General features: G+C 28.2%; 2 protein-coding genes across 4 annotated transcripts in view; both read right to left on the reverse strand.

Moving 5' to 3' along the window:
• The window catches only part of LOC127285843 (carcinoembryonic antigen-related cell adhesion molecule 1-like), a 138,275-nt gene that overhangs the window by 35,754 nt on the left and 79,433 nt on the right, over positions 1–23,088 (reverse strand). The gene's annotated exons all lie outside the window — the stretch shown is intronic.
• LOC127285838 (uncharacterized) lies at positions 450–9,293 on the reverse strand. 3 transcript variants are annotated; one of them, XM_051312047.1, is made up of 6 exons: positions 8,568–9,293; positions 3,979–4,029; positions 3,668–3,890; positions 2,700–2,871; positions 1,173–1,426; positions 450–1,078 (listed from the first exon to the last, which is right to left on the reverse strand). In XM_051312047.1, the coding sequence occupies exons 1-6, from the start codon at positions 8,588–8,590 to the stop codon at positions 752–754; spliced, it is 1,050 nt and encodes a 349-aa protein (XP_051168004.1). In that variant the 5' UTR covers positions 8,591–9,293; the 3' UTR covers positions 450–751. The 3 variants fall into 3 exon arrangements, with proteins under 3 accessions (XP_051168004.1, XP_051168005.1, XP_051168006.1); XM_051312048.1 differs by lacking the exon at positions 8,568–9,293 and adding an exon at positions 4,737–4,870; XM_051312049.1 differs by lacking the exon at positions 8,568–9,293 and adding an exon at positions 4,251–4,366.

Genomic DNA, 23,088 nt, shown 5'->3' on the forward strand with positions numbered 1-23,088 from the left:
TACGTTATTAATATAATTTTTTAAAAAATTTAAAATTACTTATAAAAAAATTAAATTTTATTAAATATTCTTCGTTTTTATTAAAATTATTTATAATCGAAAATATTTTCTAAATAATAAAAACAAGTTTATGTAATTATTTCTTTTCTGTTTTTTTTTTTTTTTTTTTTTGAAAATTTTTGTATTCTTTCTTCAAAAAGGTGTGGAAATACGTGCTCATCTCCTCGCAATTCCAAGTTGAAACGAGCACATGAGTCGAGGGACCGTCATAACTTATGTTAGTTATTAAGCTTAGCTGTGAGGTCATAAAGCGTTATGTTACGAAATTCATACCTTCAGCAGTTTCACATTTGCGGAAAGAATTCGCCCACAAAAGCACTGGTTGCTGATAAAAAATACATTTTAATGTGAAAAATTCATTTACACATAAAAATATACATGCACCCAAATTGTGATGTGTATTTTCTTTTAATTTCATTTTTTTTAAATTTTATTTCACATTTTTTTTTTTGGAAAATAAGTAAACAGCAAATTTTAATATTATTAATTAATTAATTAACACAAAAAACGTCAGAACAATAATTACAGATTATGATGAATTAGTTGCGCACAAAGATGCGCAGAGAAAATATCCTATAAACGAAAAAAGGTCTGAGAGACCGCTATGGTAGTTAAGAGATTAAAATATTAATTTCCTCACACGTGTTACATATATTCATTAAAAAATAATTTTAAACAAATAAAATTTCATTTAATTAATACTTAAATATTGAATTAATATCTTTTGAAATTTCTCAACATTCATTGTAATTGCCGTTAATGCATTAAATGATTTTAGTTCTTTAATATTTCGTTCAACAAGAATTCCTCCTCTCCCTTCTCCCTCACGTATTGGAATAATTTGTAATTTCAAATAATTTGTATTGACTATATCATTTGGCCATAAAGCAATAGCAACAGTTCTTGGATCGGCTGATGACCAATAAAGATTTTTTGTTTCTTGAAAAATATTTTCTGCTTTATTTAAAAAATTGATTGATGATGAATTTATATTGCCCAAAATTATTTTCCTCCATTTCTATATAGTAAAAATTAAAATTTTTTTTAAATATATATTGGAAAGTAAGTTATTAATTTTGGGAAAAAAATTTAAATTTTTTAAGGCTATTTACCAAATACATTGGACTGCTTAATGAGACTTCGCGTGGTACAAGAATAATTGGTTTTTTTGTGGATTCCATTAATATTGAGTTACTATCTGGATCAGAACCAAAATTAAAATCAACACCAGGTGATATATTGCCCCAGCCAGTGATAGTTGATCCCATAACAACTAATTGGCCAACATTTGTTATAAATTCTGGGTCAAGGCTGATAGCCAGTGCTATATTTGTTGTAGGTCCAAGTGCAATAATTGTTACTTCTCCTAAATATCGAAAAATAATATTATTTTCCTATAATTTTACCCACTTGGGTAGATTCCCCTGAAAGTGCCCCCTGGAGATTTCATCAGAATTCCGTCGAAATTTCATCGGAGTTCCAAAGAATTGCCGATGAGATTCCGACGGAATTCCGATAAGATTCCGATTAATTCTTTTTTAATTTTTAGAGTCCTACATTAAGAAAATTATTATTATTATAAAATAGAATTTTTATCATAGAAACTTAACTAAAAAATTTGATTTTTTATGAAATATTATCTTAGTGTATGGCTCAAAAGATAAAAAAAAATCGTTTATGTATTAAAGAATTTATAAATGAAAAACATAAAACAAATTCAAACAATGTTCTTCAACTTGATAGATAGATTTAATTTAATTTTTCTTTATTCAAACATTTACATTATTTTTTTCCACTCAACTTGTTATTGTTATTATTATCAAAATTATTAATAATTTAGAGAAATAAAAATTCTATTTTATAATAATAATAATTTTCCTAATGTAGGACTCTAAAAATGAAAAAAGAATTAATTGTAATTGCATCGGAATTCCGTCAGAATCTTGTCGGGATTCCATCGGATGATGAAATTCCGATGAAATTCCGTTAAAAGTTCCAACGGAATTCTGATAGAATCTCCAGGGGACGCTTTCCGGGGAATCTTTCCAAGTGGGATAATTTCAAATTAAATTATTTAAATTTTCTATTTTGAATCGATGAAGAATTAGTAATTAATTAATTATAATTAATATTAATAAATTAGAATTAATTATAATAGTAATTAATTAAAATTAGTAATTAATTATAATAGTAATTAATTAAAATTAGTAATAAGTAATTTTCATTTTGGAAAAATTTCAAATAGAGAATTTAATTTAGTAGAAGAAAGCAAATTAATTCCCCTTCAGCTATTGCTGATTCATGCAAAAATTTTAATTTAGTTTCATTTTGTTTATTCAACCCAGATTTATTTGATAAATTATGTTTTTCTATTTTTGAAATGTATAATTAGCATTTATATAATTGGTACACTCGATGCCAATAACTGATAAATATGTAATCATCTAGAGAAATTTTTTTAATTCATATTTTAACTGAAATTTAATTTCATCGAATTCTCATTTAACAGAATTTTAAGTGACACAATTTTTTTAGAAAAAATTTCCATTTCACTGAATTTTTATTTATACAAATTTTTTGAAAACAATAGAATTTTTAAATCGTGAATTTTTTATTTGAAAAAAGTAAAAAAATTTCACCTGGATATGTTTTAACTAAATCTGCCATGGCTGTAGCTGCATGTTGGGATTTATTAATTTTAACTGTAATTGTTTCATTAAATTTAAAATCATTCATTCCATCTTCTCCAAAATAGTGGGTAGGTGCCCATTTTTTAATCAATGGTTTATGAGCACCGGAATAAATAGGAATCTAAAAATTTATAATAATTGGATGTTTACATTCAATAATTAAATGTGACGCACTCTGAAAAAAGTGACCCTAGGAAGCAAAAATTTATAGATTATTATGTTTATGATCCCTCATAACAAAAGGATATCCCTAGGATATCCATAGGATATCCATATCAATGGTCGATATCCTAGAATGGTCCCCAGGATATCTTGGGATATCCTTAGGATATCCCTAGGATATCCAAACCGCCGGTCTGTGGGACATCAACAGGACATCCATAGGATATCCACAGGATATCCCTAAGACATCCACAAAATATCTATTGGATATTATATCGTACTCGTAGTCTCATAATGACTTTAAAAACAGTATCCTGAGAATATCTTCTTGACATCCAGAAGATATACTGAGAATATCCTGAAAATATCTGTGGGATATCCTGACGATATCTATGGGATATCTGGAGGACATTTATGAAAGTCTATAGTGATATCCAGAAGATATCCTGTGAATATCCTCAGATATCCATGGGATATCCAAAGGATATCCAAACCGACAATTTTTTGGATATCCTTAAGAGATCCTTTTGATATCCATAGGACATCCCTAGGATATCTGCGGGATATTATCAATATATCCCACGATATCTTGTGTTATTAGGGATAGTTTTATCTTAATTAAAAGTTCCTTTTTAATTTTATATAAAAACAACATCAGTTTTTATTGAATATTTTCGATGTAATGAATAAACTAATTAACTGATTAATTAATTAAATAATTAATGCCATTAATTAATTATTAATATTTTACTTACATCGTTTCTTCCAGCAATAGTTAAAATTTTCTGAATATTTACTTCAACATTTGATATATTTGTATTACCGTATGTACAAGTAATGGCAATAATTTCAATTTCCCTTTCTGCTGATTCATATTTAAGAGCCAAAAGAATACCCACTGCGTCATCTCCTCCAGCATCAGTGTCAATAATTATTTTTCTTTTTCTTGATACATCATTTACACTTGAAATCCCATGTCTTATTTTAAAAAAAAAAATACCAATATAATTTTTACTAATGGTATATATACATAAAATTATATTTTATAATTTAAAAAATTACTTACTTTGTTGTTACAACAATGATTAAGAAACATTTAAAAGCCAAAAATTTCATTCTAAAAGAAAATTTTTTTTTAATAAAAAACAGTTTTCTTTCACATATAAGTCATTATTAATAAATGATAATGCAAAATATTTAATTTTATTATAATTAATTATAAATATATCATATAAAAGAAATTTATTAAATTAATTAATTTATATTTATAATTAATCTCTTTAATTAGAAATAAGTTTTTTTTTAATAAATCTATTTTTACTATTCAAAATTTTATACTTTTAAAATCTTGCGTTATTTTTTAATCTTATTTCCGTCGTCACTACAAATTGATTCAACACATACTGAAGTAATTTGTGATTTCGTATTTCTTTGATTATTTATTCTTCACGAATTTAAAATTCTTGTGTTCAAAAATGATTTATCATACAAGTGGGAGTAGGAGATTTTTGAAGATTGCCGATAGAACGATTTAAAACGAATATTTTTTTTTCTCTAAATACTTTTCATTTAAGTGAAAATATGTATATTCATCAATATTAATTTATAGGAACAATTAATTTTAATTTTAAAATTATAACAATAATAATAAATTTAATAATTAATATTTAATAAATAATAATAATAATTAATAATAATAATAATATTCTAATTAATAATTAATATATAACAATTAATTAATCTACCTAAATATATTAATTAATTATTGAGACAAAAAAAATTATTGAATAAATAATTATTGATATAAAAGATGAAAAAAATAACCTTCTTAAATTCCTTCGCATGATTTTTATTTCATTTTATTCAATCACTTTTGATATTATTATACAGCAAAGTTTTCTTTATTTATAAATTCTGTTACTGCATTTGAGAACTGATTATTTTTTATTGCTACTAAAGAATTTCAACGACATAAAATTATTTTATTTTCTTTTAATCTGAGCATGCACAGCAGGTTCTCATACTTTTCTGCGTCTAATAAAATTTATTACTATTACTTTTTATTATTATTTTATAATTATTATTATTATTATTATTATTATTATTATTATTATTATAAATATTATTGTTATTATCATTTTGGTATTATATAACGTTGTAAATGTTTTTGTTAATTTAAAAATTTACAATTTTTTTTTTCATAATCAAAAGGTAAATTTTGTCTTGTAATATCAGTTATTTACAGCGATTTAGAGAAAAAATATTTCATAAGGCATAATTGTCATAAAATTTTATTATTTTAGAGAACATACAAGAAACTTGAGAATTGTTAGTATTAAATAAAATTTTTTCCACTAAAATGTTCATACTTTTTTTTTTATTTTATAACAATTTTATCAAACACGAACCTAAATATAAATTAATAATTTTTTTCCTTTTTTTTATTGGAAAGTGAAATTTTTAAAGAACGATAATTTTTTTAAACATTTCATAACTGAATCTATTAAAATTAAAAATAATGCAATATTAAAAAAAAAATTGAAAAATTTTTAAAATTAAAATAAAAAAATTAAAATTGAAAAATTAAAATTGAAGAATTAAAATTGAAAAATTAAATTAAATTGAAATTAATGAATAAATTTTTGTTTAAATAACTATTACAGAAAATCACTTATACAAATAGTTCATGTAACATAAATTTCAAATATCAGTTGTACATACATTCTATTCTAATCAAAAGTAAATAAAATATAAATTTTTTTGCTATTCGTCTTAGATTTTTATTTTTTATTTACTTTTTATCTATTAAATCATATTATATACACAGATTATGATAAAAATTTAGATTAAAATTTAAAAATCTATATTTTGAACCTACTCTTTCATCCATAAATGTTTAAATAGACAAAAATCAATTTTAGTAAAAAAAAAAAAATTATAAATACCTACTCTTTTTGGGAAACTTAATTTAATAAATATTTTTTTTAGTTTTTTACTATTCATTTTTCTGAATCAAAAAAAAAAAAATTTTTCAATTGGTAAAAAAAATTCTACACTTGAAATACCCTATATTTATTTCCCTATGAGTGTAAATATTTTATTTCATGTATAATTTAGATTCAGAATAGATATAAGTAGACTATTAAAAATAAAACTTATTTACTTTATTCTGAAATTCATTATCATCATCATATTTTTTCTTTTTTTGATAATAATTCTAATTATAGAAAAAAAAATTATGTCACGTTTGCTATTTACTTTAGTGCCAAACGTGAAAGAAAGACCATAAAAAAGTTGATACAATATCTGGTCACAAATATAAATTCGATATTTTTATGATCTTTATAAAAATAAAAAAGCAGTATAAATCGATATTATTTGCAGGTGATGCTGTTAAATTTTACGTCAACCCACAATATCTGATTTTTTTTATCAATTGTACTGTATCTTTTTCTTTTTTTACTTTTCAAAAATGTTTGCAAAATTAATTCATCATTGAATTGTTGCTCGGAAGTGATTTTTAAAATTCACTTCGATTCCTGTGAATTTTGTTGATTGTATAATCAAATTTTACCGAGAAGAATCTTTAATAAAGGTTCAAATTGCAAAATTCGAATTTTCCCGCCTTTTATCGTCTGCTGTACCAAAAACCTAAATTTGGTCTATATATAAAGGCGGTTCCAGAATAGGTGCAAAAACCAAGTACAAGTGCAAGTCCAAGTGATAATCCTATGAGTGCGAAAGAGATAGGTAGTCTATCTATCTATCTTGCACTTATGGGATTTGCATTTGGACTTGCACTTGTGTACTTGGCTTTTCACCTATTCTGGAACCGTCTACTAAATTTTCACTAGAGCAGGGTGCGGTAGTTGACGAGAATTATGACAAATGGCGAGTGGGAACTTTGGCGAGTGGGGGACAATGGAAACCAACCAAATCATCAACCCGACACTCACGATGGACGTTTTGAACAAATCCAGTTAAATAAGGCCAGGTCCAAGTGAGACAGCGCCATCTACATTGAAACTAAAATTTTGGAAAATTTTCAACAGCCTTTTCTTGAAAACAAGAAGGTAAAATGCTTTTTCCTTTATGGATAATTGATTATTGGCAAGATATACACCAGCTAAAACTTTATTTGAGTTAAAATAATGAAAAAAATTTCATGTCGATAAATTAAATATGAGCACTTTTTTCACAAAAACTGTAACAGTACTTTCTCAGAAATTACAATCAAAAATGCAATTTCCATTTGGAAAATTAATAAACGCTAAAAAATACACGACCTAAGATTTACCAATCACGAAAATAACAAAAAAAAAGTATTTTAACATAACATATTTTACTCATTATGACAGCCGTTTGGCAGGTTATATATGTCACCAGACGTTTCGCAGTTTTGCCGAAAGGAGGAGATTGGCGCTGTTGCTAACCACCTGAAATACATAATCTACCAAAGGGCTGTCACAATCAGTAAAGCCGTATCAATATGTTAAATATTTAATAAAATTTTTTTTTCTTATTTTCGTGATTGGTAAATCTTAGGTCGTGTATTTTTTAGCGTTTATTAATTTTCCAAATGGAAATTGCATTTTTGATTGTAATTTCAGAGAAAGTACTGTTACAGTTTTTGTGAAAAAAGTGCTCATATTTAATTTATCGACATGAAATTTTTTTCATTATTTTAACTCAAAAAAAGTTTTAGCTGGTATATATCTTGCTAATAATCAATTATCCATAAAGGAAAAAGCATTTTACTATTTTGTTTTCAAGAAAAGGCTGTTGAAAATTTTCCAAAATTTTAGTATCAATGTAGATGGCGCTGCCTCACTTGGACCTAGCCTTAATAATGTATTTATAGTCAAAATAATAAATACTACTCGACTTATACGAAAACTGAGAAGACTTTCGTCATTTCCTAGGGGTCAATTACATAACTTTTTTCGGACCCCACATTTCGTATTCCACATTCCGGATTTCACTTTCAAAATTCGGTATTATACATTTCGGATTCCACTTTTCACATTCCGTATTCCACATTCTGAAAGTGGAATCCGAAATGTGGAAAGTGAAATACGGAATGTGGAATATAGAATTTGGAAAGTGGAATCCGGAATGTGAAAAGTGGGATCCGGAATGTTGAATCTGGAAAGTGGAAACCGGAATAAGGAATCCGGAATGTGAAAAGTGGGATCCGAAATGTGAATTTTATTCATTCAAATATATTCTATTTATATTCTATTTCATATTGCTTTAAGAAAACGGAATTAAAAGGAATTCAAGTTTGCTGATATCTATTTCTTACATGACTTACATAGCAAAAAAATCTGGTATTAAATGGAATTGATTTTTTTAATTCCAGCCTTCTTGCTGGGAATGAAGTCCCAGTCTTGATGGAAGAGTCTTGAGAGATAAGATAAGAAGAATCATCATTATTTCGATTAATTAAATAAATTCTAATTTGCGCAGGTATCATAATTTTACTTTTCTTTATGTACAAAAAATAATAATTACATCTTTAACTTTAACAGAGTGAGAAATTTTGAAAATATCTTTCTTTAGATAGCAGTACACCACTATTTTTGCATGAAATCCTGTTATCATAATATTGTATATAGTTTTTATTTAAAAAAAAAAGATAAGAAGTTTTCAAACCTATAGAAATGCGATATGCACATGCTATGCTAAAACGTAGATCTTTAGGTTATTTTTGACGATGACGGATAGTATCCGATTATTCCAGGCAATTTATCTCGTCCTTTTCTATTTTTTTTTCTTCTTTTAACTGTCTTTAAGCTTTCCTTCTCTTTTATTTCACCTCATCCTTATACAAGAGTGCAACGCAGGCGGTATAACTTAAAGAAGAAGTGCCAACACTTAAGTAACTATCTGCTTCCTCGTTAGTTCCTCTTCGATAATACTTATCAACACTTTTTAACTTTGTCCCTTTCTCTCTTATTCCAAGTCTCATTTCTGTATATAGAAAAAAAAGTTTCAATAATCAACTTTGATTATTATCAAGTTTTGAATTAAACAGAAATAAAAAAAAAATTCACTTACAATTAGAGTTCATCTGTTTAAATTCCGACTATAATAAATTAAAAAATCTAGATTAAAGGTTATTTAAACTTTTATGTATATCATATTCCCCTTTGCAAACTAATTATTATTATAGAAGGTGATGACTTAGAAAAAATATATATTTTTCTACATTATAACAAAACATGGTGTCTTTCAGAGGGTAAACCTAATTATCTTGATATGGGGCAATGGGATATGATCAACGTTGATATCTTAATAATTATTTTCAAAAATACAAATTTGCTTAACTTAAATATGTTAAATTATCTTGAATATACATTTCTGTTAAGCATTATATCTTTTTGTAATACTATAATCATAATCAATTATAATTAATAATACTTATCTTACGAAATTCTACAGAAAACAAATTTTAAACAAATGTGTCTATAAAATAAATTCACTATTTAAATTGAGCAAAAATCTGAATTAAACATTAAAATAAAAATATCTTATTAAAAAATTGTAAATTGCATTCCATTAAAATGTAGGATATAATTCGGATAGAATCTCCATAGAAAGGAACAACATTTAGTCAAAGCGTGACGTTTTCTATATATGGAACTTGAAACGAATCTTTAGTACTTAAATAATATCTGTGCCAAAAGAAATAATCATTGAGATGCTTTCGATCTGTTGGAGAAAAATTAATTTTTGCCACGACTGGTTTTGTTATAAGTTGTGATATTTTCGTGACAATTTCTGTTGTAATGATTAGCTGAAAAAATGCTTGATTTGAAATTCCAGCTTTAAGCCTACCATGTAATAGATTAAATAAATTTATTTAAAAGCGACGGAATTTTGTTATTTTGCTGATGTATTATTAAGAAATTAGTCTAAAAAATTTTATATTCCTTTTGTCAATCGAGGATGCTAAAGTAATGGCATGTTTACTATATTAATAGTTTTAAAATTATTATCTTTTTTATTTGTATTAAAATTATAATCCAAAATTTTCAATAGTACGTATATATTCTCAATCTGTTTGAAATATATCTATATATAGATGCAGGTTGAAAACAGTTATCTCAGATTGGTAATTTCCAAAGGAATCCTATACTCTCAAGTAACATAATGTTTGCCAAAATTACCATCTATCAACACATAGGAGAGAATTACTGTATGTAGAACGTTTCATACACAAGGAACAAGTTTACTCCGGTTGACAATGAAACGGTTCTCTCCTTCAACTAAGTTTCCCGTCCCATTACCTATAGCCACTACTATCGAGGCTCAGTCATGGTACCTACTTGGATTCTGCCTTTGTATGGCAGCAAATGTTATGTCAAAGTGAATTTACATTGCGGTGTATTGCGTAACCACCCTTTCCATCCCTACACGAAATTGCTGTTCGATTTCTCTCCCGCACCCTCTGTGTATAAGAATAGAAATCTCAGTACCAACAAAACTTTTATAACTCTCTGCAATAAAACTTCAACATTCACCAAATACTTCATACTGGAAAAACTCATGAGATACTCAAGTGTGTTTCGAATCGATGCTTTCAAGTTGAAAATGTCTATTACGATATTTTCTCATTTGAGTGGATAGCCAGCGATACGAGTAAATATTATAACACGTTTGTCGATTCAAATAATTGATAAATGTTTATTTTTCAGTGCAATATGCATTGATATTTATCTACTTTTTGAGTTCATAATTATCTGATTGTTTTTTTTTTAATTTACTGATGGGCGGAAAATAATTTTTAATCGTGCTCATTTCCCGGACATGTACTTTTTTCAATATCTGCAGATTTTGTCCCACCGGTTGTCCGATTTTTGAATTATAAGTTTTTAATAGAAACAATTTTAATCTGAATTAAAAAATTTTCAAGAATGCAAAACTGAAAAGTTCACAGAAAATTAAAAGGCATTAAAATAAGCTGCAACGCTTATTATTTTAATCCAATTTTGCTTATTTTAATCCATTTTGGTATTAAAATAAACAAAATTGGATTAAAATAATAAGCGTTTTAGCTTATTTTAATACCTTATAATTTTCTGTGTTGTGATTGAACCTTTATTTATTAAAGACTTTCAGTTAAAGCTACACTAGACCATAGTGAAGCTAAATTCAGTCATAATTGGCCCCCAAATTAATTATAGCAGTGCCGGTGTCAGTTCAAACATATAGCGTTCGTGAAATTCGTTGATTGTACGTTTAAATTAGAAAAGAAGAGGACCTAATTGTAAGTTTCTATACCAAAAATTTTGTAAAAGTCGTCAGTTATATGGAATTATAATGGAGTTTGTTCCTATAAGTAAGTAAAAATTATAATATTAATAAAAAAAATATACCATATCACTGTAAACTGGATGGTATCATTTTGGAATGCAACGTTTTGATTCGTTATAAGGTATCAAATTGATCCAAATATTTGGATCATTTTCAAGAAATGATCGATAATATGGGATCATTTTTTGATACCTGAATTGGTATCAAAGTATAACTGTCATGGCTGGCATGCTCTTATTGACAAGTTTATTAATTAATTTATTCACTGCACTGAATATTAAGATATTAAAAATACTTTTATTATGAATTTTAAGAAAGAGAGAAGCGAAAACTTATAAATTGCGAGCAATTAAATAAGAAAAAATTTATTTCGAAATAAAATAAAATACACTAACCTTTATTTATGTTTATCACATAAGATTTAAGTTAAGTTCACAATCACAAAACTTGAAAATTTTTAATTATTTTTATGGTTCAAATACTTATCAATAATTTATATATTATAAATGAACAAAATTTAAGCAATGCACGCTTGATAAATATTTCTAATACGTTGTCAATTAATGCAATTAATAATTTCCTTTTACACAATATCATAATCGACATATATGACATTTGTAAACAAACAGGGTTGGGAAACAAGAGCCCAAAATATATTCGTCCAAAGCGAATTTCAATCCTACCCAACTCTGTTTTGGACGAACATATTTTGGACTCTTGTTTCCCAACCCTGTTTGTTTACAAATGTCATATATGTCGATTATGATATTGTGTAATAGGAAATTATTAATTGCATTAATTGACAACGCATTAGAAATATTTATGAAACGTGCATTGCTTAAATTTTGTTCATTTATAATAAATAAATTATTGATAATTATTTGAACCATAAAAATAATTAAAAATTTTCAAGTGTTGTGATTTGTCATTCGTAAAATTGATAGAATTTCTTTATATTAGGGTCTTTTCTCACGGTTCATATAAAATGTGTCACAATTATTATCAATATTGTTATTTATTTTTTCCCTTCATCGAGGGAAATGAAAATGCGCAGTTTATTAGGGTTGTATTCACATTGAGTTTATTCACACAATGACATCACTTAATCATAAATGTGGAGTTTAATAAAGTGAAAAGAAATCAATTTTTAAAATGTCTATATATATTCAATTTCCATTAGTTTTATATATATAATATTACTCCGCAATTTTCTGTGTTTTATAAATTTCCATAGACACAATGTTTGGATTTTTGTAACGGTAAATTAGAAAAATGCATTAATTTAAGTTTGCTGTTGTTACTGGTTATTATTTTTTTATTTACTTCTTTTAAGCATCGGGGACAATCATGAAATTTTTTTTATTACGATAGATATACACAAATATCCACATTACAATTTATATAGCTTTTGCGGGACTTGTGACGATTAGCAAATAAGTTCCGACTGAAAGCTCGCTTCGTATTATATTAATTATATCAGTTTTCACTTTCCTATCATGATTGCAATATGGCCGTTACGGATCTTATCAAATTCAACACGCTTACAGTTATATTTACGCAAGTAGGTGCGAAGTGTTTTAAAGCACGCGTCGCGTGCACAAAACAAAATGTCTGCATTTACAACTCATTATAAATAAAATAACAAGTAATATAGTCACAAAAAATAAGTGACGAATGATGCAATCATATATATATATATATATATACAACTAGAATATTTATGTTTAGATTCAGGTTTACCTGTACCATGCAAATTGAAAAATTATCTTATCGTAGAGCAACAGTTATTTGAGGTTATGTCATTGTTATTGGTGTGCAGCTGTCAACCAAAGGATGTATCACGACTTACTATTTATTTAGTTACATGCCGTTACGCAATTTTTGAAGATAATTACGGAATTTTAATAATTATTTCAATTGACAATAATAATTATCATATCAAATATTAAATTCACCATCACATCACGAAAAAGAGTGAAGTTTCCTATATTTTGAATTTTCAATAGGAGTGACAGAGACTTTTGCAATAAAATTAATTATGTCAATCAACATTGATAAGTCAGAAACAAAATCAGCAAAATTAATTATGTCAATCAACATTGACCAATCAGAAACTACTCTACGAGGACATTGGAATGAAATGAAATGAGATTTTTTTTTTAAATTTATACCCCCTCCCTTTTTGTGAGATTTTTTTGTAACTCCCCCCCTCCCCAGTTTTTAATACTTTATTTTGACATAAGGAATGTTTCTTTAAAGTGAATCAATGGATTTTAGTGAATAAATTTAAATATTAATTTTTGTCATTTTTCTTGAATTTTCAGACCAACTTCGAGAAGAAGGAGATAAACTAACCGCGAGAATTTTGATTTGCTTGACGTAGTACATGCATAAACTTTATTGCACGAAAAATACTATTTTAACAAATGCTAGTTCAGAATAGACGGTGGCGCCCTGAATTAGGGTAAAATTTGTTGCCGGCAAATATTATACAGATTTAGCGATGAAAATAATACTACGATTCTTCTGTGGTGGGCCATTTTTAATCATTTTCCTTCATATAACTTTAATTTTGTACGGTGAATTGTTACAACTTCTGTACATCTTATTCTTGTAACAGGAATAATTTTTAAATTAATAAATTTCAAAACCACACAATATTTTTAGGAAAGATTTCTAATTCAATTATATAAAGTATATTTTTTCCATCGGAAATAATTTCATCGAGGGGACGAAATTCTATGATGAAAGAAAAGGTTAGCAAATTGTAACTGATTAGATTTTTATATTTTTTCTTCACTCCACAAATGTTTTATATAAAAGATTTTTTCATCGACAATTTTACAGGGTACCGAATGTTGAACTCCCGAATAACGAAACAAGTTGAGGGATGAAATTGACGATAAGAATCCTCTTCGTTGACGTTGATTACGCTATCGTTCTTCCCTGCTGGATCGTATATTCGTGATGACGATGAAAGTCCTTTATCGCTTAGCTTATCTTAGACCTCCCCAACACAAACTTTACCAGAACGTGCGCACATTGTGTGCGGATACTTGCGATCTCGCAATGTTAGATCTACATTTTAAGATATTTCCCCACAAAATTTAGAATTCATGGTGAAGAAAAAAAAAAATTTTTGACATATTTAAAGTCTCCATATAAACTTCAATTTACTATGAAAAGTTAAATTAATGTCGAAATTAGTTTTTTATTTCATTGATATTTCTGTTTAATAATATTTTATGCATCTCTAAAATGAAAATGTGAGAGGGAAAATTAAGTGACTGATGTTCTTTTAATAAAAAAAAAAGACGGGTTATATTGAGATCTTTGTACTCTAGGGCCTATCGATCAAAATCCTTGAGCATTTTCTGAGACTACTATTCCTCTGATAAAATATGTTCTTACTCTCACAACTCGGTAATCTGCGCTGCGAGAAGCTCGATAAAGCGTTTCGGTTTGGATGATTTAATAACTCCATTTTCAAAGGGACTCGCAAAATTCATGAGTCCCCTAACCTTCAGATATTTCAACTAAAGTCTCAACTTGAAAATGTACTTTCATGCTAACTTACAACGCTCTTTGAACATAGTGCATGCCTAATGAATTTCATCCATAAAAGTATAAGCTAAGAAATCTTGTATTCATACATTAAAACAAGAGTTATTAAATGTTTAATCTTCTAAAATTCTAGCCGTATATTTTACTTTTTTTAATTTTCATTAAAAACATGAACCAATGTTTGGTCTAAAAGTTTAGAAATTTAGGCAACCAGCATTCACCTAATTCTGTGCTGATCGTAAATTTTCAATTGAGAAAGGAAATTTGTTATTGAAAGGAAAGTTTTGGGGATACATTCCATGTCTCCAAAAGGACGTAACTTCAATTAAGGAGAGTAGTTGGTGCACCTGCGGTCTAACGGTCAGCCGAGTTGAGTCCTAATTGCCTAGTATAGAGTCGAAAATCCCAAAGACACATCTACCCCTTAGGTTGAGTACAAACATTTTGATAGGAAATGTTAATTAAAAGTTTAATTATGTTTCTCTGCAAAAAATGTGCTTTGCAATCAGTATTAAAAAAAAGTAATGAAATACTAATAAAATAAATTTCAAAATTGATTTCAATTATAAAAAATATTTCACTGCTTGAATGTGAAATAGTGTCTTTGCCTTCCAGTGAAATAAACTCATCTTATGCAAACAATTCTTTGTTGTTGAAGAATTACTCTGAGGTATCATCAAGAGTTGAGCAGTCAGCATATAAGAGTAAATTTATAGACCTCTTAATTCGCGGTTCCATTAACACGTTGCATAAACCATGATAAACTGTACCGCATTAGGGCGTAGACTCTCCATAAAGCTCTCTCGGAATGTTCGCGAAACGTCCAGCTCCTCGTTACTCGATGCTTTATTTAGCAAAAGATCCGGAAACGTGTTGCTTATTTAATATCAAGAAACGGTGCGAGAGCTTCACGTGGAATATCTCGTAAACCATTTCCACATGCAGTAAAACGAAATTTATAATGTTTGCTTGCTTACTCTCTCTCTTCGCTTCTCTATTTTTCTTCATAAGATGTTATCGTCATAAAAGGAATATGTGTTGATCGTAAACTCTTGATAGGTGGCAATTTTTTTTAGTAATTCGATCATCCTAGAAATATTGTTTAGTTTTTTCTGTACTAATTGGTTTATAAAGCGTACTCTATCTCGATAATTGGTTAATTAATTATCCAATCCAATAGAACAAAAGGAAAATAATTAGTAAAAGCAATAACTGTCAGTTAAATGTTTTAATACGTTGTTTCTATATCTGTTTTTCAATTTTCTATATTCCTTTTATTATTTATTATTAAACAATTACTGACGAGTGAAATTCACGCACTGACATGCGATGAGATGAGCCGGTGATCCATTCTCCATTTCATACGGTCAGCCATTTTCTTTTTATTTTTCGGAAATTCCTGATGAATAATTTCTCACACTGATATGTCAAGTGAAAGCAAAGATTCAAATTAAATATCCCGCGCCGACCACCTGGTGGCGCGCATGCAAACTAAAGTAGCAGACGACAAAACCACGTCGGAGACCTGTTGCCGAGAAACCGGCAGAGAGATTCGTGATCTCCTGCCTTGATTACATACTGCGCTGTGAAATAATTGTTATATGTAATTAAAAAAACCCAATAATGAATTGCAAGAAAAAAAATAAAAATTAAAGAAGAGACCCTTCAGAGTTTTATAAAATATTCATTGATCATAAAATAATATATATTGTAGAGGAGAGTCAGAACGGTCGGGCCACCATTACGGTTGGGCCAGTACTGCGTTTAAAGCCCTTTCACATTAGCGCCATCTACCTTTGCACGCAAATACTTACTAGCGATGGTAATAAACTTTTCACGTCACTTTTAGCAAGTCTCAGTGAAATGCGCAATTTGTACAGACGTGTTTTGTAAAAGTGCGCTAAAGATTAAAAGGAAAACTTGTTTATGGTATCCGAAAAAGTGAATTAAACAAAAGAAGAAGATGCAAACAATAAAGTAAGTTGACTAAGTTTGTTCGTTTGAGTGTTCTTTAAAAATGTGGTGCCTTATTTTATGTTTGTATCATGCGTTTTTTGTCTGTGCAATAAAAAGTAAAACGACGTGATAGTGATGGTTGGGCCAATAAATGTAGTGTTAGTTGGGCCACTTAAAATTTTGCAATTATGATACGTCCTGACATCATAAATTCATTTTTCAACGTAGTGATGTGTCAAAAACGTCATTTACCAGTGGGAAAAAAGATTAACGTTTTTGAAACGTTCCTAAAACGATTCATAACGTCTTATTTCGAGTCTACTGCAATAACGCATTATAAACGTTTCGTGTTTTGAAAACCTTTTGGGAGCGTTCATTAATTTAAATAAGATTTTATGGGATCCCCCTTTCTGGAGACGCTTTTAATACTTTATTTTGATATACATGAAGCGTTTTAGGAACGTTTCTTTAAAGTGAATAAATAAATTTTATTGGAAAAATTTAAATATTATTAATTTGTGTCATTTTTCTTAAATTTTGCAGACCAACTTTGAGAAGAAGGAGAAAAACTAACCGCGAGAATTTTGATTTCTCTGACGCAGTACAAGCATAAACTTTATTGTTCGAAAAATACTATTTTAACAAATGCTAGTTCACAATAGACGGTGGCGCCCTGAATTAGGGTAAAATTTGTTGCCGGAAAATATTATACAGATTTAGGGATGAAAATAATACTACGTTTCTTCTGTGGTGGGTCATTTTTAATCATTTTCCTTCATATAACTTTGAGTTTGTACGGTGACCCAACTTTGAAGCCCTGGTCCGACCGTAACGACAAAATTTATTTTTTTGAAATGTCTATAACTTTTACACTTTTGGTCCAATCATTTTTTGTTGTTCAGAGAAAATGATGCAATTAAAAAGATCTTTTCAACCATATGTGAGAAAATCCGAAATTTGGTTTTGAACGGAAGTTATGGCCACAAGTCAAAACGTGGCCCAACCGTACTGACTCTCCTCTATATAATATTTTTTTTATTATTAATTTATAATTAATGAATAATAATAATTACACTTTAAAAATATTTAATTAATATCCTTAGTAGAGTTGAGAAAACAATAACTTTAAATTAGTTTGACACTTGGGAATATACTAATAAACAAATTGCAAATTTTCTGGGAATTATTTGTAGTAATTTTCCGAGAATGTTCGAGAAACTTCTTCCAGAGTCATTCTGCAAAATTTCCCTGAAACCTTTTCACGTGGTCTTCCTTTGGGTTAATTGAGACCGACGATAGTCAAAATTGTCATATTATTTCCTCGCTTCCAATTGCTCGCCCATAAATGTTCGTCTAGCAATCTTTTCTTTCATTTTCCTATCCTTCACTGTCATTATGGAGATCTCTTAATTTGTATTTCTCTCGTGAGTCGAAACCGTTTTTTCTCTTTATTAATTAAAATTATTAATATAATTTCTGAAGTCCATATATTAGGATATATTACTCCTAGATCAAAAATAAGTGAAATTAAATACTATCAAAGTCACAGGGAAATAATTGTGTTATTTTAAGAATTTGGACACAACTACTAATGGAAATCATTTCTGCCAATTCCTACAAGTAGAAAATATTCCAGACTTTTTCACGAAGCTGTTACACGGAAATTGAATTAAAGATGAAATTGATGGTAATTTAAATTATGACATTAAATAATTAAAGGCAAGGGGTATATGTATATATATATATATATACAATAGACATAGGCGTCAGTCAAATTCAGGTACACATAAATGATTATGGTCGCATATGCCAGGTTGGGTGTACCACATGTCGATTGACCTATTGTATTAACCCTGTACCAACTGGCTGAATTACTATGCTGTTTGATCCATGATGTATTGTCAGATCCTATCGTGCACGAGCGAGAATTGTGGGTAGCAATCGATTAGATTTATGCATGCGTGCACGTTCAGACATTATCGTAATGTGTATTTTGCACCTTTTGCATTGACAGCAGCGTTATAGCTATGTCTTTATTTATACCTCAAAATGTGATACATATTATCCACTGCATAATACGCGGCCCGGATCCTCATATCATGATTATAGATAGCTGATCATTATAGCAAAATTACATGCGTAGTATGCCAAGAATATTGACTGCTCATTTGTATATAAACCGTATTTTGTACTATGGAGAGTCATTTTATTTTACAACACCTATCTATATTATAATAATTAATGAAGAACACAAATTAATATGATATATCAATTTTGTATGAATAATAATTGGTTATTAATAATCTGTTTATAATAATAAACAGGAATTTATTTAATCAATTATTATATATATATGGGGAATATTGGAGGAATTGATCGTTAATTATTAATAGTGCGTAATTGCATGGTAGGAGCCGGCACACAGTTGGAACAATCTTCCTCTAGGTTGCCTGCGATTCGTAGTCGCTGCTTCGTCGTCATCGCCGCGTACAAACAAAGCACGTTGACGAAATTCCATTAGTACAGAAAATTAGACACGCGGTTTACCAGATTAAATTATCTTCTAACTTGAAATTGTAATTGACGTTCGTCGAGAAATCAGCGGAATTTCGACACCCGGGGTGAGAGGATGAGTTGAGAGGAAGAATAGAGAGAAATGCGATAGATATACCTTTATCTTGTGGAGAAACAACATTCTAAATTAATTGTTATTATTCACTTGAATTAACATGGTTTTAATCAAATTTCTCTGCAAAAAATATTTATTGATTTAATTCATTTATTGTTTTCTAGAAGACAGAATCAGTGCTACAAAAGGAGAATATTTTTACTACAGGAAAGTCAAAGGATATAAATGAACGATTTCAGAAAACCCTTTCGAAGACTTTTCATCTCCTTCAACAAATTTCTTCTTTTTCGCTATTTTTTCCCCAACATTACAAACTCAAAAATAAAGTGGGGACAAACCCATATAAAAACCTATGTTTCTATACAATCTTTAGTTACTTCTACAATTTTCAAATTCATTCCTGTAAATTCAAAGTCATTTCTACAAATCTTACAAAGTCTCCTCTACAATTTTCAAGTACAAAATTTCTACAAGTCTTTTTCTACAATTCTACAAATTCTATAAAATCGAATATTATTCAAATTCTACAATCCAAATACTTATATAAGAAAAAATAAATTCAATATTTTTGCATCTTCACGAAAATTTTCATCAAATTAATAAAAAGTAAGTGATAAAATTATATTCATAATTTATCTTTATTTCTTTTTGAAAACTTTTTCTAAATCTATTAACATCTTTCATAATTCCCAATTGCAACGAATACTGCTGTTTAAAGCTGGCGGTTATTCTTGAATTGTATATTATTTTATCTTCTATGTGTTTATAACTAATTAATACCTATGACTCCTAAATTTATTAATGTCACTTTATAAAGTTGTGACTAACAAATTTTATTCCTTAAATTGTGTATTTCCTTAATTTTTCATATTTTCTAAAAATTTAATGGAAATAAATAACCAAATTGATCCCGAGCTATTGGATGAGAATCTAGGTTCAAAATTGATTAAATAAATTTTAATAATAATAATGATGGAAATTTTTCAATAATTTCTAATTATTTTTTATTGATTATTAAAATTTATTTATGTTGCCTTACGTAACTCTATTGTTGTTGATTGATCACTTTTCGTTCGCGAAATTCGGCATTTGTTCCCTTCCTGAACCAAAAATTCCTAGAGGTTCAACCTTAGGATTTTGAACGAGTCTTGGACTGAAAACGCACTCTCTTATTACTGTATAATTCCTATTTGTTAAAGATTTGACGTTAAGATTTGTAGCGTGTCCAAGGCACAAGCGATTTTCTATAATAATTCCTCGGGATTAAATTGATTCAAGATAGGAATAATTTGAAATTCAATCTTGTCAACTCGGTATATTTCCAACGTTTGTTAATTTTCTAATTTTTAATCCTTCTGGTTTATGATTTGTAAAATCAAAAATTGTACAAAATTTGTATTTTGCGTAATCAGAAATTTTTGTGACGAGCTTTTAGTTTTTAATATTTATTTCTTGACGTGACGTAACAAAATATTATTTGATTTATAAAGTACATTAATCTCTGATTTTTTATATTTGCAAACAATACTCAAAAGCTTAAAAATATTGCTATCTAAAAAACGAGAAGTTTTCCAATAAAAAAAAGGAGAGTAATAAACGTAAAGTAAAACTTTTGATAATTTTCTTAGGAAAAGTACATTAAACTTATTTTCCCAGAGAGAAAGAAATAAAAAAAAAAAAAACAAGTGCCACACAAGTTCAGACTGGTTGTTTAGGTAGAGGATCGATCCTCGTCGACGAAGTGGTAGAAATTTAATTCATAGAGGTTGTTTGAACTTTTGGACGAGTGTGTTTGCGCGCCAGGAAAAGGAGGAATTTTCGAGGACTGATGACGCGTTCTGCTTGAATCGTTGCGCGGCACATCATAGAGTAAAAATAGATTCAAGAGGGTAAGCAGACAACTTCTAGCTTGTGGGTTAAGGGTGTAAACGAAGAGGGGAGCGAGGTCAGGTTGCGGATAATATATATATACATAGAGGGAAGGCCACTGACACGCAGAGTCACGATAAGACGTCGCGTCGGCGACCCCCATTTGTCCAAGGGCCAATCCAACTAGGGAAATACCTTTTGCCAGACTATTTCCTAATAAATGACGCCGCGCTGTTGAAAATTCCCAACATCCATTTCTCCCTTTTACTCAGAGATCACATTGTTAAAAAGTATGTCATATAAAATATAGTAGGTCGTCGCCTGGTAACCTTAAATTCGATAGAAAAAAATCTACAATACTTTATCTATATATCATCTCGGATAACATGACATTTTTTCACATAAATCAAACTTAAAAATGATGTATATATATAATACTAAACCCGAGAGGTGTACATATCCTAACAGGAAGAATATAATATTTTATAAATTTTAATGAAGTCTTGGAAAAGACGAGTGTGAATATAAAAGCCACTTTCGTTAAAACTATATTAAATTACAATACAATAAATTCTATTTCCTTTTTTTCAACTACTCTAATTATTTAAAACTTTTTTTAATTACGAATCTTTACCAATATTCAAAATGGCGAATCTAATATGGCGGCAATTCTCTCTCTCTCTCTTTTTTTGGTAGAAAAAAGATAAGAATGTCAGTTAAAACTTTATATTAAATTTTCGCTAACTGCAAATAATTAAAAATAGATTTTTAGAAACTTTTATTTCGATTCAACGTTACGTGTACTCTTCTATTTGTGTACATGTTCGTTACTATGAACGTTAATGTTTTGAAACTTTGCTCGTTTCATTGGATTTGTTTTGGAGCATTTTTTTTTTTGACTAACTTTTGTGTGCCCCACCAACAAAACGATTTTACACGATGAGTCCAAGTCTGACATACGAGGTGCATTTTATTATTAATGCTCCGCTGGCACTAGAGAGTGCTTGGAATTTAATTTCAGGCGGTATTTACCCACGGCTTTTCTTTCGTATTCTTAATTAAAGTCTGAATTTTTTATCAGCTCTCCAACAATGTCAAACCCAGCCTTAGGAGGTGGTAGTGGTACATTTACTACTTTTTGGATATTTGCGTGCACACACACCTTGCGTCTGTTATTGCAGTTTTTTTCAATTAAAATTCAAACATCTGTCACTAGCAACAGTTTCCTGAAAAAAAATCTGTCATTTTTTTTAATATATATATGAAAAAAGAATTTTTTTTTGTGATAAAAACAAGTTGAGTGGTAATGAAGAATATTTTACTTATTTCTTCGTCAGCTTTTTTCAATCACACTTAATAAATACTATAACGAAACAAAGAATTATTTTACAATTGCGATAGGTTTTTCAAAATTAATTTCTTTTTCATTGTAAAAAAAAAAAAAAATACTTTTGGGAATAAATTTTTTTATGATGAGAAAATTTTTATTTTACGTACAAATTTTATTTTACCTTTTTATAGCCAAAAAGTTTTATGTTAAATCGTGAAATTTTATCAAAAAATAATATTAAAATCTTTTTAGTAAATACATTTAAAAAATTTTATATCTTTTTATGTTAATATAATAATAGTGATTACTGATCATTACTAAAAATAAAAACATAAAATTAGGAAAATAGTACAAATCTCATAACACTAAAAACTGACAAAAAAGAAAATTTGTAAAAGTTTGACGCAATGTACCTAACCTATATTCGTTAACATAACTACAATTTGACATCAGATTAAAAGTAATAATTTTGTTCATCAGTAATAAAATCACTTGTTATTCTTACAATT

Source organism: Leptopilina boulardi, unplaced genomic scaffold, assembly GCF_019393585.1.
Source record: "Leptopilina boulardi isolate dan_hultmark-lab unplaced genomic scaffold, ZJU_Lbou_2.1 LbouV2_341, whole genome shotgun sequence".
NCBI classification, from domain to species: Eukaryota; Metazoa; Arthropoda; class Insecta; order Hymenoptera; family Figitidae; genus Leptopilina; species Leptopilina boulardi.

Excerpts from the sequence above, each read along its gene's own strand:
- LOC127285838 (XM_051312047.1), bottom strand. The coding sequence starts at position 8,590 with ATGTGCATATCGCATTTCTATAG. Across the intron at positions 3,891-3,978 it reads ATCATTGTTGTAACAACAAA|ACATGGGATTTCAAGTGTAA; the intron begins GTAAGTAATTTT and ends TTTTAAAATAAG. Across the intron at positions 1,079-1,172 it reads TAAGCAGTCCAATGTATTTG|AAATGGAGGAAAATAATTTT; the intron begins GTAAATAGCCTT and ends TTTACTATATAG.